The 17132-nt window shown below is 28.3% G+C and overlaps 2 protein-coding genes across 2 annotated transcripts; both read left to right on the top strand.

The window, feature by feature from the left end:
- Positions 1–9696: 9696 nt before the first annotated feature.
- OCT59_015205 (uncharacterized protein) lies at positions 9697–10056 on the top strand (the record flags this gene model as incomplete). Its single annotated transcript, XM_066139855.1, has 1 exon — positions 9697–10056. The coding sequence occupies one exon, from the start codon at positions 9697–9699 to the stop codon at positions 10054–10056; it is 360 nt and encodes a 119-aa protein (XP_066002690.1).
- A 1402-nt stretch (positions 10057–11458) lies between these two features.
- OCT59_015204 (uncharacterized protein) lies at positions 11459–13061 on the top strand (the record flags this gene model as incomplete). Its single annotated transcript, XM_066139854.1, has 5 exons — positions 11459–11648; positions 11925–11980; positions 12064–12313; positions 12626–12937; positions 13006–13061. 5 exons carry the CDS (start codon positions 11459–11461, stop codon positions 13059–13061), a joined length of 864 nt encoding a protein of 287 aa, XP_066002689.1.
- Positions 13062–17132: the final 4071 nt, after the last annotated feature.

Below are 17132 nucleotides of genomic sequence, written 5' to 3'. Positions count from 1 at the left end.
AGATAGATGATGAAGTTGTGGAAGATTCTGATGAAGAGTACGAGAGTGAAGACGAAGCCACTCAAGAACAGTTGTTTTGTCATACGCACTTCATCACTCAAAAGGAAGCCCAAGAAATCGAAGAAGGATTAAAAGGAACAACCTTGATCGAAAACGATTATTATTACCAGTATAAGGAAACTGAGATAGGAAATTTCCATACCGGAACTTTGGATGAGAACCAGCAACAGCAATTTCATGAATTCATGAAAAAATATAATAATCTGTTTGCGTGGAACTCAAACGATTTCGGTCGAACATCAGTGGTTACACACACTATCGATACCGGAGGTGCGATCCCTATCAAGCAAAGATTTTACCGGACATCACATCAGAATCAGTTGTTCATTAAAGAGGAAATACAACGACTCTTGGAGGCCGGTCTAATTGTGCCATCAAGTAGTCAATGGACTTCTCCCGTGGTTGTAGTAGAAAAAAAGAACGGGAAGAAGCGCCTTTGTGTGGACTATCGAAAGCTCAACAAGGTCACCAAAAAGGATTGTTATCCTTTACCACGAATAGACGATATGTTGGAAACGTTATCAGGATCTCGTTGGTTTTCGTCCTTAGACCTTGCTAGTGGCTTTTGGCAGGTCGAATTGGATCCAAAAGATCGAGAAAAATCAACGTTCATCACCAGGTTCGGGACGTATGAGTTTACAGTGATGCCTTTTGGCCTCTGTAACGCTCCCGCAACCTTTCAACGTCTAATGGATATGGTGTTACGAGACATCCTTTGGCAGTTCACTGTAGTATACATCGACGACATTAATGTAGGATCAAAAACCTTCGAAGAGCATTTGGCACATCTGGAACAGGTTTTCTCACGTCTAGAGAAGGCCGGTTTAAAATTAAGTCCTGAGAAGTGTTTCTTTTTTAAAAAAGAACTTCCTTTCCTAGGACATGTGGTGGGCCGAAAAGGCATCCATACCGATCCTGAAAAATTATGAACCATCAACGAATTTCCCATTCCGAAAGATTTGACGCAATTGAGAGGATTCATTGCGCTGGCCTCGTATTACCGAAAGTTCGTGAAGAACTTCTCGTCTATCGTTGAACCGTTGAATAGGTTATTAAAGAAAAACATCCCGTATATTTGGGATAAAGATCAACAAGCCGCGTTTGAAAGATTAAAGACTTGTTTAACAACGCCACCTATATTGGCGTATCCTAACTTCGAAAAGTCATTTTTATTATATACCGACGCCTCTACTTTTGCGTTGGGCGCAATATTATCCCAAAAGGATGACGATAAAAAAGAACGTGTTATTGCTTATGCGAGCCGGACTCTAAATAAGCATGAACGGAATTATAGTGTTACGGAATTGGAGTGTCTTGCGGTTATTTGGGCCGTCAAGCACTTCCATCATTATTTGCATGGACAACGATTTACCGTTGTAACTGATCACGCCGCTTTAAGATATTTAATGAATATGTCAAACCCTGTTGGTAAGCTTGGAAGATGGTTGATGACTCTTAACGGATATGATTTGGAAATAATTAATCGCCCCGGAAAACAACACACCAACGTCGATACACTAAGCCGAATAAGAGTTTAACACAACACATATATTACTTTTTTTTTTATATACACCGGATTAACGCCTTTATTGACACCTCTTTACGGATTTCCCATTATTGACTTAATGGAATGGATACCACCACATATTATTCACTAATACGATTTTTGACGGACTTATCATTACCAACAGACATGACGAAAAAGCAACAAGATGCAATAAGACGAAAAGCTCGATACTTTATTGTATTGAATGATCAGTTATACAAAAGAAATAAAAACAACCCAAATAGACCTATTAAGGTTGTGAAAGAAAATGAAATTAGAGAAATTTTATATTTTACCCATTCGGATCCGCTGGCCGGACATTTTTCCTTGGACGAAACCTATAGGCGAGTAAAGGTTCGCTATTACTGGCCGCAGATGTACGAAGATGTTCGTAGATATGTACGAACTTGCGACGAGTGCCAAAGAAGGGGGAAAAATCGACGTGTAGAACCTCTACACCCGATCAAAGTTGGAATGCCTTTTGACAGGATAGGCATAGATATCGTAGGACCCCTTCCCACAACAAAGAAAGGCAACAAGTATATAGTTGTTGCCACTGAATATCTTACCAAATGGCCCGAGGCACGAGCCCTTCCTGATGCAAAAGCTTCTTCAGTTGTGTCTTTTTTCTATGAAGACATAATCTGCTGCCACGGGTGCCCAAAAGAAATATTAACCGATCGTGGGTCCCATTTTGTTAATGAAATGTTGGATTCATTATGTGATGAGCTTGGGGTAAAACATCGATTATCAACTGCCTATCACCCCCAAACAAATGGTCTTGTGGAGCGTTTTAATAGGACATTGTGTGAGGCGTTGGCGAAATTTTCAAATGAAAATCATGATGATTGGGACATGTATGTGTCCTCTGCCTTGTTTGCATATCGTGTAAGAAAGCAAAGCACCACGCGTCACGAACCATTCTACCTTATGTATGGAAGAGAGGCCGTTCTACCTGTAGATTTTGCAGTAAAGACTATGCAAGCTGAACTGCATGAAGGAGATTCACAAGATGATTTATTAGTTAGAATACGCATGCTTACTGGAAGAGTCACAGAAGACAGATTGATGACTCAAGACGCCATATATGAAGCACAACAGCAGCAGAAGCAGCGTCATGATGAAAATCTTGTGAGAATATTTTACAAGATTGGTGATCTTGTATTATTATATAAAAGTCAGCTGAGGGGAAAGAAAAAGCTGCAAGACCGTTGGAAGGGTCCTTATTACATTCACGAGGATTTGGGGAACGGAGTTTACAAATTAAGGACATTACAAGGAGACATTTTAAAAACCCCAGTAAATTCGGAACGTCTGAAACTTTACAATCAACGGTGATAACGTAATGCATATATGTACATAATGTATTACAAATAATTATGACCGAAGATCATTTTTTTTTGGGATTAATATGTTTAATGTTTAATGAAAAATTATATATATATACATTTTTTTTATTATTTTTTTTATTTTTTTTATTATTATTTTTATTATTAGTATGGAACCCTATCAAAGCATCTTAGAAGATTTACTACAAACAACTCCAGTTGAAGTGACACCTTTTCCACTTCCTTATGAACCCAATATGAAGCCTGAAAGAAAATTTGAGATTCTTTGTGATGCTTTGAATCGGATTAAGCATTTTAACAATCGACTTTTGTTGCTTGTTCACTTATATTACTTGGGTCGATTTTTGGAAAAAGAAACTGAATCCAGTGTGCAGCGCAGTTACTTTGTGCGACAGTTAACTGCACATTACAGGACCTCTGCTACTAGGATTTTTTATATTTTCGAAATTCCAGGAGCCAAACAAATTATGAGAACTAAAAGGACCAACGTAACATTGTTGAGAGAACTTAACACTCAAGAATATCAAGGTTTAGTTCTGCGAGCTTCGGAAATTTTCAACGGAGTTGAAAATTAGGGAGGGGATGATGTCATGTGATCGTCATGTGCCACTCCGAAATTGATCGATGTTGCAAATGTTTAACTTGATTGACATGTCGGACATAATTAATATGCCGAACATGATTAACATGTCGAACCTAATCAACATGTTGGTTATGATCAACGTATTGAACATGTTAGTCATATTATACATAGTAAATATATTAAATTTCTTCTTATATGTATAATTTATTATAAATATAGGTCAATTTTCTTGTTGTAATAAAAAGGGAATAAATAAAGTTTTTATTAAAGTTATAAAGTGACAGTTTTTATCAAGTGAAATCCTTTATTCGTGTTTGGAAGTATATGCCGACGTACAGCGCTATACAACACGTCTGATCGGATAATTTTGATATATTGTTTGTCTATACACTACATAAACCTTCTGCTACCTAACCACATAAATTGCTTAATAATTTTAAGCGTAAAGAACTGATACAACAATATCAGTAATAATTTGAATTCTTTTTTTCCATGTAAGTTGACTATGATTTTGTTGTAAATAATTTCTTAAATCTAAATCCAACTTATTCATTACAAGCATATAATTTCCATTTGACGGATCTTGTGTTAATCCACAACATTGGACAATTCCACTCCATTTATTGCTTATATTTAAATGTGATTTAGCCTATAAAATAAACCATTAAAAAAAATTTTTTCAACAAAAAATTTATTTGTTCTTTTTTTAATATTTAGATTACAAACCTCTTCAATCCAATTTTGGTTTGCATTTTCAACATTTTCTAATCTTTTGAGTGCTACATAAAAATCTCCAAATCTTTTTAATTGTTGCCTTCAGAATCCCATTCAGTAAAATTCCCATTAATCCATATTGCCGTATAAATTTCTGAAAATCCACCTTTTGTTAGGTATTCAATATTTTCTAGATTATTATATGGAATCCATTCTGGTATTAGGCTTGGTTTAATTGTCTTCATTTGACATTCTTGTATTAAATTATCAATAATAACATTTCCTGATGTCCAATTTGAAAATTTTGCTTTTAAATAATTTCGAACACAATATTCACAATATGTTACAGCTAAACATTCTTGGTTACAATTTTCACAAATTCTTTTTGTTCCTTCATTAAAAGTAAGTTTGTTAAGATCATAATTTTTAGCTATTATTATTATTGCTTCAGATTTTTCATTTTCCGTAAGTGATTCATCATCAAGAAGTATTTGTTTTCTAAATTCATATTGTTTTTGTATATCATTATGAATGTTGGAATCTATTAATGCATATGATCTGTTAAGTGCATTATTAATTAATTTATTTTCACCATATGACATAATGAAATATTTTATAAGGTTTTAAATTCTTTTATAAAAATATATTTATTACTTTTTTTAAATAAAAAAAAAAGGTTGAAACCGGTATTTTAACTCCGAATTTATACATATAAGAATAGTAATGTGTAACCAAAATGAATGTTACAAAAAAGCGACATTGTACTACTTAAATTGATGATATGCGTGTTACAGTCACAGACGTTACATGTACAGTACGACTATATTTAATGATGTTATTAATTTTGAGGCGCAATATTACATTTAATTTAATCGTAAAAATTTTAAAGTGTTTTAAATTGACTGCGATCCGAAATGACCTTAAACTAGTGATTGGTTAACTTATTTGAACGACTGCGGTTAGAAACAACCTTAAACTATTGGAAGATTTATTTGAATATATGAGCACCCTTAAGAGGTAAAGCGACTCCTGTCAAGATTCCTGCAAAAGTTACTGCTAAATCTGTACCTGCAAAAGCCGTTGCCAAAAATGACTTGATGAACCTAACTGCGATCCGGAATGACGTTAAACTAAATTTTTATTGGGTGATTCATTTATCAGGTGATGATCTGCTAATTTTTAATTTCTGCGTTCAAGAAATTTTACCATGTAGATCTTTAGGGGAACGATCCATTTGGCAATGGCAACTTTAGAACAATTAGAAATTTTAATTTTTATAATTTTAGAAATTTTGTTGTCATGCGTTTCTGAATTATTTATTTAGTTCAAGCTTTAATTTTATTGGTTATTTAATTTCATTTAAATAGGATTTGAAAGTATTTTTATTTTTCATGACTTAGAAATTCTTTTTCTTTCTTGAATTTTTCATTATTTGTTATTAAATTTTATTTTCGACTTTTTAAAACTTGGGAATCTACTAATAATAAAAACTCTTTCTGCACACCACCTGTGTGGCAATGATTTAACAAATCATGCACGTAAAGGGAGTTGGAAATAAATGAGTAATCCCCTGGAGCGTGTCACTCATTAAATATTAACTATTTTAACTATTTTAAACTAAAATTAGTAATTTCCCGGCTATCTATATGAGACCGGGAAATAACTAAACGAAGATTCCCGATCATTTATAAACTCAGCTAATCACTCGCAATTTTTAAAAATTAGTATGAAGGTTTGACATACTGTATGTTATGTATGTATGGTGAATATGGGTTTGATTACAATGTAATTGGTTCAGTACTAATAAAGTCTTCGTTAAAAAAAAATATTAAGGATAAAAAGTATTAGCAAAAAAAATCCTAAATTTATCAATAAGAAAAAAAAGAAACGAAAAAAAAGGTGCTTACCGTTGTCTGCAGCACCGATCCGATTACCTAAATGGTGAAAAATTCGGTTTGAAAAAAAAAGCCAACCCGAAAAAAAGAAAAGGTGAAAAAATTTTTTCAGATTGATAAAAACTTATTATTATATATCCTTATAGGATCACACTGTATTTTTTTACATTTATTGAATAGCTTTATTGATGATATATATAATAAATGAATACTGTTTAAATCATTACAAATACATAATAAAATTAGATTTTTATACAAATAGACTATACATTAATTCGTGACTGTGATCGTGAGAGTCTATATAATAAAACACTTATTGTATAGGTCTTTAGGCAATACTTTGCTGTTTTCGATCTCAACCATTTGATCGGTCATATTGTACCACTTCGTGGCACAATCTGAGCCAATCAAATGGCCTCAATCGAAAACAGCACGTTATTGCCTAAATACTATACAATAAGTATATATTATTACATATTATATATACTCTAATAAATTGGGTTTTTTTTCTTTAATATACTCATTTTATTACATAAAATCCTAATAAATTAAAATAAATTGACTAATTTGTATACATTTGCTTAACAATCTTAGACCCCTACAATCAAATATTAATACTTTCATATTAAATTTTCGTAACAATTCCTCCTTCCTAGTATAATGTTGCGTGGGTACTGGTAATAAAGTACTGACTACTAGTTATAAGTTATAACTAGTTGAACATAGTACCAGTTACTGCAGTACAATGAAAATGGTTGATCAACGGTTAAAACGATCAGCGATAATTTGTTCTCAGTACAATAATCAATCACTAAAATTAAATAGTTTTTTAAAACAATTTTTAATATAAAGAAATAAATAGTGAAAAAATTAATGGTTAAAAAATTCCAGTTTAAGAATTTTTGTAATAATCCTTTCGCACTCATGGTCACCTTTATCATATTTTTTCTCACGTGATTTTTATAGTCAAACATATTACTCATATTGTCATGGAGAATAGTAGCTGATATTTAAATTATATTAGATTGGCTCTTTATACCAACTACTAATATGATCGTCAGGAATTTCTACTGTATTCCTTGTATCCCCATGGAATAAATAATGAATTTTTTTCTATTTTGTAAAATATAATTACCTGTTTCGCTTATTTTATCAAATATATATGGTATACAAATAGTTTCTGAGGAATAATATTTTATTTTATCATTGCCAATTATTGTCTGTTTCATTTGTGTAATCATTAGATAATTAAACTAATCAAATGTTGAGAATTTTTTGTACAATCGATTAAGTCTTCGAAATATGAGAAACATAGCACTAAAATGTCATACGAGGGTCTGTTGATCTTATAATACTACTAGTACCTAATTCCTTTAACATTCTCCATCTTACAGTTCCTTAGATCAAGAATGGTTAATATTCCAAAAAAAATTTTATTATCAAGTGGAAGATTTTTATTTTATAATTGTGGGACTTTTTCTGAAAGGATGGTAATATTTACTATAGTTAACAAAAACGTTGAAAACTAATTTTATATTAGTTCGTGATGTAATGCTTTATTGTTTGTCCTTTTACGTCTATATCATTGAAAAATGTAGTATTTGCTTTGTGGCTTTCAATAATGCATGAAATAAATAATACAAACCTACACTAAATAAGACCTAGCTAATCTGAAACTTATAATTACTAAAATTACATTATATAAATTTTATTTCTGGTCCTCTTCCGATCTTTAATAAAATTTTTTCAACCCATTTTTTTTTTATTTGTTTTTACATGTTTTCGCATGATTTTTTATTTAGGATAAATATATTATTTTATTTAGTAAAAATAAAATGGTTACATTGAAAATTAATAAATTATAATTTTTAAATTACATAGATAATTCTTTTTATCTAAATGATTAATATAATACTTATTTTAATATTATTCATTTCTTTTATTAAAAAGCATTCAAGAAAGAATGAAAATTTATTTTTATCATTTTATTATGAACCAATATTTTTTTAATTGTAAATAAAAAAAAAACTATTTCAACCCATAATCTATAGATTTTTTATTTATATCTTTACTTATTATATAATATTTTTATGTGCATAATTTATTATCTGTAATATATGTTTATTAAAAAACGTTAATCCCGGTGCGAAGCAACGGGTGACTGCTAGTAATTTATTAAAATTGTTATTTAAAATTGGGTTGACTTTTAACTAATTCTTATTAACATAAAAATTGTGGCTTTTCTATTGTACGTAATAAATGTTTTTTGCATACTTTTTATCATATGAATAGTATTATAATAAATTTAATATTAAATTAACACGAGTGGTCGAGTGGTTTTAGACTTAATTCTTTGTCGATCGGATCTACTCATTAACTTCTCTTGAGCGCGAGTGAAAGAACCTGTTTTATGACAAGCTAAAATGATCAACGTTAGACTAATTTTTTGTGGGATTTCGCACAATATACAATGATAATAATTATTTGTAAAATATACACATACTGTATATATTACATTCTCTTCTCAATCCCTTATAATAAATAAATGAACAAGCGAAAAGAGGAAATGAAGAGTTATCAAACATAACAGTGATATATACGAAAAGTGAACAAGATCAAAATTAAATTGGTCTCTTCATTTTATTAATTTTATTTGAAACTAAAGCTCTTTAGGTTATTCAGCAGATCTTAATTACTTAATAATGACTAAATACTGTACTATCATGATGTTATCATATTTGATGTCATCTATACGGAATTATTAACCTTTCCAGCTTTCCAATATCCCTTATTTGTATTCCTCTGAAAATTTGAGTTTGAGCGTAATATGTACGACTATGAAGTTGATTGTCACTTTGCCACTTTTTATGCCAAATTGTCAAAATAATTGCAAGAGATTGAAATTTTTACCTTTGGAATAAAATTAGCACATTCAATTATTCACGTGCCTTACGCTTTCCTTTGGTAGTAATCTTTTTTTACATTATCATTCACACGTCATGTATGAAAACCTTATATAGTTAGCAAAATAATCTATTATATTTTTGTGAATTATGTAACGTTACGTTTGATAAAAAATGTAATTATATGAATGTTATTCATTTTACTTAAGTAAATCACGACATTTTTGATACCTTAGAAATAACTACTTTTCTTATTTTGTTTTATTAATATAGCAATAACTTTTTATAATTATTGTCTATAGATAGTAATAAATATTCTGAAGAGCAACTTGCTAATTACTATTAGCTACAATTTAATGATAATTAAAATAACAATAAATTAGTAGTTTTGTACTTAAGATTAAAATTTTTTTTTTTTTTTTGTGAAATCTGTATTACGGAGTATTTGTTTAATTTCTATATTCTTAAATTTCTGCCAGAATCTATAAATAGAAATTTCTTAACGAAATTCTTTTTGGTTATCAGCTGATCTTTTGGAACGCCTAAATTAAAATAAAATTTGCTGTGCGACTGTAATATTAATAATGGCATGGTTTTTTTTTTTTTTTTTTGAAAAAAAAAGCTGTTAAACTAGTGTTAAACTGTCATGGAAGAATTTAAGCTTAGTGATGATGTATTTGAACAAATTAAAGATTTTAATTATTGGGAATTAACAAATGAAGAAGAATTATTAATTGATAAGTTAATATTAAATGAAGAATTAAAAGAACGTTATAAAGAGAATGGTTTATGCAAAGATTGTAAGCAGCCTCAAGTTGCTTTTTATTGGTGTCAATGTAAATTTCAACAAAATTTCAAAAATTGGACTAGTGGAAATAATGAAGTTGATAAGTTTATTCAAAAAGTACAACTTGATGTTAAATATAAAAATGATGATAGATTTGAAAATGTTGAATATGAGGATTTGGAACTATTTATAAAGCAATTTGGAAAGATGGTTATATAGAATATTGGAATTCTGAAAATAATCAATGGATGAGATGCAAATGGACGTCGCACAGAGATTATGAAAATTTTCCGGTTGCTTTAAAATGTTTAAACAATTCTCAGGTTATTACATCCGAATTTTTAAGAGAAGTGATTTATGTAATTTTTAAAAATTTTGTTTTCTCATAAATATTGAACTGATTATTATTTATTATTTATAAATTCATTTTTAGATTGAATTACATACGAGTTGAATATTTCCGAGTTCTTTAAAATTTGCTGTATTTTTTGTGTAATTTTTTTATTTATTTTTCAGCTGATTTCATAATGTACGGGACACCCATCATTTTTACTCCATGCCGAGAGAAACTCGGTAAGATTCAGTATAACTCAGAATAAAATAAAACCATGCTCGGACTAGTGCTTCGATCCAGATGGGTTTTTAACGGATCGATCCGTGGTTTACTATGGTTTGGCATCGGTTTATTTGAGTTGGAGCTATAAGTTTGGCCAAAATTAATAAAATTTGTGGAAGAATAATTTTTTTTAAATCTGACAAAAATTATAGTTTGACAAAAATAATAGAAAAATGTTGTCAATGGATCAATCTGGATCGAAGCACTAGCTCTCCGAATCTAACAATATGGTTTTACCTTATTCTGAACTTTACCGAGTTTTACCGAATGTACCGAGTCGTCTCTCGGTAATTATTAGGTGTCCCGTATATTATGAAATCAGCTGTTATTACATATTTTTTATATATGTATGATATATTATCGTCATTATTTATTTCATTTATTTCATCTTTTAGGCTTATGCCATGGTCATTGTTAATAATTTTTTCTTATTGCTCTATTAGCTTTTTCTATTTTTTTTCTTTCATTCTTTCACCTCTTAGGTTTGGTTGGCGATATAATCAAATTATTATTTTTTATTGGATAAATATGCTTTGTATCATTTTTTAGTTAGAATAGGTATATATATATATTTTTACTTAAAATAAAAAAACGTTAATATTATATAAGAGCTAATTCATCTAAATATAAAACAAAAATTTTATTGTTTAATTGATTTAAACTCATTTAATCCTGTTGCAATGCAACGGGCTACGGCTAGTCACACACTAAAAATAAAATGATTAAGAAATCACGTTAGAATTGAAATTATTATAAAATATATTATCCAATTAGTTACTAATCCATGTACTCCGTACAATATAATGATAGTCACAAATAATAACAAAAATGTAATTGGTATTTTATTTTTCTGTCAGAATCTATAAAAAGAAATTTTTCAACTTTTGTGATCATCAGCTGATTTTTTGAACGTCGATCATTTCCGTGGATTTTTTTAAAAAAATTAAAAAAAAAATATCCTTTTTACTCAGTTAAAACATAGAGTTGTTCTTTTTATTATCCAATATGGAAGAAATTATGCTCAGTGGCAATGTAATTGATCAAATAAAGGATTTTTACCCATGGGAATTAACAGAAGAACAAAGCTTGTTAATTGATAAGTTAATACTAAATGAAGAATTGAAAAAACGTTTTAAAAATAATGGATTATGCAAAGATTGTAAGCAACCTAAAGCTTCTCGTAATTGGTGTCAATGTAAGTTTCAACAAAATTTCAAAAATTGGACTAGTGGAAATAATGAAGTTGATAAGTTTATTCAAAAAGCACAACTTAAAGCTAATAATAGTAAAGAAATTTTAGAGTGGATTGAATATGACAGATTTGAAAATGTTGAATATTTGTCTAAAGGAGGATTTGGAACTATTTATAAAGCAATTTGGAAAGATGGATTTATAGAAAAATGGGAATCTGAAAATAATCAATGGAAAAGAAATAAAATGACATGGGGCAATATTTATGAAAATTTTCCAGTTGTTCTAAAATGCTTACATAATTCTCAGGATATTACAGCTGATTTTTTAGGAGAAGTAAGTTACTTTTTTATGTAAGATATTGTCCTTTTATAAATACTAAACTTACTATTATTTTTTATTTATAAATTCATTTTTAGATAGAATCACATACTATTGCGAGTTACAATCATAGTTATGTAGTGCGATGTTATGGCATTACTAAAGATCCAATATCTAATGATTTTATAATGGTAATGTTCTATGCAGAAAATGGTAGTTTAAGACAACTTTTAAATGATAGTTTTAATTCAATGAAATGGGAAAAAAAATTGGATATTTTAACAAGGGTTGCAAGTGGACTTAAGAATATTCATGAAAAAGGATTAATTCATCATGATTTTCATTGTGGTAATATATTAAATAGTGTACGTAATTTAACTTTTATTACTGATTTAGGATTATGTCGACCAGCAAATGTAAAACCTTCTCAAGATGGATATAAGAAAATATATGGAGTACTACCATATGTAGCACCTGAGGTTTTAAGAGGAAAAGAATATACTCAAGAAAGTGATATTTATGGATTTGGAATTATTGCATATGAAGTCTGTACAGGACTTCCTCCTTACCATAATATTTCTCATGATAAAATCTTAGCTATTAGCATTTGTCAAGGGCTTAGGCCAAAATCTAATTATAAAATCCCTCAATTAATTTTAGACATAATTAAACAATGTTGGGATGCAGATCCTTTAAAACGACCTAAAGCAAATGAATTATATAATTTATCACATAAATTATACTATTCAAGTAATTACGAGAATGATCATGAAATCAATAAGCAAATTGAAGAATCAGATAAAATTAATGAGAAGTTAACTTCTTCTTCATTATTATATACTGGTAATACTCTTTCATATACTACAAATCCTCAAGCAGTTTACACGAGTAGGCTTTTGGACTTCAAAAATCTTCCGGAACCAAAAAATTCTGTTGATAACAAAGATGATGATAATTCATTTGAATATTCAGGTAATTCATATCTTAGCTTATTTTCACAATTTCTTGAAATGCTTATTTAAATTATCTTTATCCTATAGAATCCATGGAAGCAATAGACTTCACTAAACTTGACCTAGGTACTCATTTACATTAACTTGCTTTTGACATGGTTAATTTATTAATAATATTAACAATTTACTTTAATAATTCGTTTTAATAGATAAAAACAACTGAAGAAAAGAAGAAAATTTACAAATTCAGAATATAAATTTATTTATTAATATCTATTGTTTGCTATTTATTTTCTTTATTACTACTTCAATATATATTTTATTGGAATATTTTTTTTTGTGATAGAAACTTAAATAAGTATTTGATAAAATTATACAGTATATAAATAGTTATGATAAATTGAATGAAAGTTATAAAATCATAATACAATCGCATTTAAAGATTTAGCTATATAATATGATAAATTCCTAATATTTCTTGCTGGAAGAAGGAAGAAGAAACATCGATTTTACAAAAAAACTTATTGTACTCGTGTATCTCACGTTTTATTATGCTTTACTTGAGCAATATTTTTATCTTTTTTTTATGTTATCAGCACGTGTCATACATGTAATACAAAATAAAAATTTCATATATAGTGAATAATCCATTTTAATTTCATCACATAAATATCGTTAGGTAATAACATGTAATTATATTTTTTTAAACATGGTAAGCGTATTTATTTCTCTTTATTAGGTGTAATATTTAAAAATATACAACACCAACAATACTTACTAGACCGTGCATGTGATTGGACGAACCACTATAGCGTCTGAACCTACCTAGCATTTGGGGGGCCAGTATTATATCTAGTTTAAGAGTATAAAATTTTAAAAGTATTAAAAGTATTTTTATTTACTGCGGTCGCGATGACGTCAAAGTCGTCAAACTAAGTTAGAATCTGATTGGTAATTAGTATTTCACTTTATTGGAGTTATATAGGAACATTAATAGTAATTGTGACGATAGACATTAGTTGGTCATTACTAATTGTAGAAGGATTGGTTCGATACTTTATTTTAGAAATTATTATTTTAATTGGTAGTTTAATGAACGACTTTATTTAGGATTCAGTGTAACATGAAAAGATATAAATATGTGGTTTATTCGAGGATTAGAAGGCCCTCTGTTACCTTAGTTTTCACCTTATAATATAATTGGTCGATTCTTTTAGCCTTTTTCTCATGATGAAAAAGAGCCAAATTAATTCCTTTATTAATACTTTATTGGTGTTGGTAATAGGAGGAAACTATCGCAGTTTGATTTTATGAATTAGTTAGCATTATTATTTTATTTGTTATGGAATTCGGGTATATTAATATTTTATTGCATTTTTTTGGAGGGGTTAGAAAGCTATAACATAAAGGTGATAGTTATAGTTGTTATAAGACTGACTAAAGGATGAAACGAAGGTCAGTAACTTTTCTCAGAGAGGGAGAAGAATAGCATTGGCTGAGGTGCAGGAGATTTCATTTCTGATGTAATTGAATGTAGTTGTTTTGAGATATTGTGTAAGTTCTCTTCCCTTATTCCAATAAAAAGCAACATTGCACCTTAAATAATAATAATAATAATATTATTATTATTTTATTGCATTTAATAAGGCTGTGACGTGATCACGACTTTTTCTTATGACCAAGTGAGAAATTTTTATGGTCTAGGGGAAATCGGATCTTTGCCGTGCAGCAGTATACGTTTTATTTTTCTATTTTATTATTATTGTTTTTTTTTGTTATTAACACGCATTTCTTTATTAATTATAACTATAAACATAACAATATATAAACAATACAAAAAAAATACACAGAGAAAGTCTTTATCTACTAACTTCATAGCGAAACATTATACTATAGATACTATAAATACGTTGAACACAAAAGAACTAATAAACATAAAGACTATTCTATGTATATCAATAAGAACTATACTGATATATAAAAAAACTATCTACCATCATCGCTACAAAACAAACTTAAAATATTTAAAAATCCGTATCATTGGAAACTCTTCACCTCCCCTTCTATGTTTCGGTTGCGGCTGGGTTAACTTCCTAACGCATGATATCCATGATGCTCTCCACTAATCCTTGAATCCAAATCCCCAGAAACTAAATCTTCATCCAGTTGTCGGAAGCACTCCTGGCCATCATTACGATGTAATGCCGTAGTATACATAGTGAATTTATTAATTGTGAGGCGCAGTATTATATTTTAACTTAATGTATAAAAATTTAGTATTTTAAAATAGTATTACAATGTTATAAATTTAGCGTCCGAAATTGACGTTAAACTAAGTAGATCAGTAAGATCAAGTGATCTAGATTTGTCAGGTGATTAACTTGTAGGTCATTACGTTATTATTATAAATTATTACAAATCATAACTAAGGCGATCTCATGGAAAATATTTTGAATTTCATGGAAAATTTTAAAGATAAAGTCCATGAATTAAATTAAGAATTTGGTGAAACATAAATAAGTATAAAAAGGGAGAAAAATGCGATTTCTCAAGGAGCGGTAATAATTTCTTTAGTCACGAATTTTAGAAAATATTAAAAATGGTTAAGTATTATAATTTACACTTAGAAAAATAATAATTCGATTCTTTTAGCATTTTTCTTATAATGAAAAATTGCCACATTAAGTAATTTAATGGAATTAAAGGATACTAACATGGGAAAATTATCGTAATTTGAAATTTTGATATAATTTATTTATTTATTATTTAATGTTATTAAACCAAGCATATTATTGTATTTATTTATATTATTAATAAAGAGTCATTTTGTTAATACCTGGGGTGGCAAACATGATTTATCATGGGCTCAGGTGTTACAACGATAAACCTGGCGGTATTCCCGAGCCTTGTATAAAATCCAGTTTCCAAGAATCCAGAGAAAAGAAACACGATTGTTGCAGTCTGTTTATTTTTTTTTTTATAAAAAAAAAATCCTTTTCATTTTGTTTATGCATCTTTAATCCAATGTGGAAGAATTTAAGCTTAGTGATGATATAAGATATAATCGAGAAAATAAAAAATTTTAAACATTGTAATTAACGATTGAACAAAATTTGTTAATTGATAATCAAATATTAAATATAGAATTGAAAAGACATTATAAAGAGTATGGTTTATGCAAAAAATGTAAACAGCCTAATACTAGCGATTACTTTACGTAATCATAATATAAATTATTTTAAAGTATAACATATTTTATTTTTATTAAAAAGATGATTAAAGTATATTTGAGAGTCATATTTTGAGGAAATATTTATATCATTAACAAAAAATTTAAAAGAGCTTAAATGATTCTAATATTGATTTTGTTTTTGGAGGTACTAAAGAAAAATAAATTAACAAAAAAGTTCATATCGCTAATTTAAGTTAGCAATAACATTTAATTAATAATTATTGGTAAAACTTGACATATATATTTTATTATATCGCGATAATCATAGTTGATATTCTTATAACGATAATCATTATTTCAAAAGTTATTAAAAGAAATTATTAATATATTTCGAGAAAATATTTATAGGCACTAACTAAAAAAAATGAGAGTTTAAATACAATTAATAATGAAAACCGTATAACCCGTATTATAAAAGAACAATGATGGCGATAATATCGATGGTTATATCTAGTATGTTATTAAAATTTTACCTTTTCCTTTTTTGTAAGATATAAATATTTTTGAAAATATCATTAATTTACACTGATAAATTTACTCGTTAATATACCTTTATATCTAATGATAAAATAATTATTTTCTTTTTACAATGAATCTCCATTATCATTATCAATACGTAGTAAAATAAAGATAATGGAATCACACTTTATAAAACTATTATCCAAATATTATTAATTATCTCAAATTTCTCAAATTTAATTAGCAAATTAGTTGAAATTATGAAATCAGTATTTCAGAATATTTTATAAATTTTTTGTCTTGAATAGTCTAAAGAAAATTTTTTACTATATTAACGAAATTTTATTCTTGTGATCATCCATCAGCTGATTTGAATTATAAATATTATAAATCAGAATTGTCAATCACTGCTGTGCAACTGTAATACGTACTTAATAATTTTTTTTTTCTTTTTTGAAAAAAAAAAAGTTTTATATTTTGTTTCATGCAAAAAATCATAAAAAATTGATATTTATTCAATATG

The sequence above is a fragment of the Rhizophagus irregularis genome, chromosome 23, assembly GCF_026210795.1.
Source record: "Rhizophagus irregularis chromosome 23, complete sequence".
Classification (NCBI taxonomy): Eukaryota; Fungi; Glomeromycota; class Glomeromycetes; order Glomerales; family Glomeraceae; genus Rhizophagus; species Rhizophagus irregularis.
This window is presented reverse-complemented; position numbering and strand designations above follow the sequence as displayed.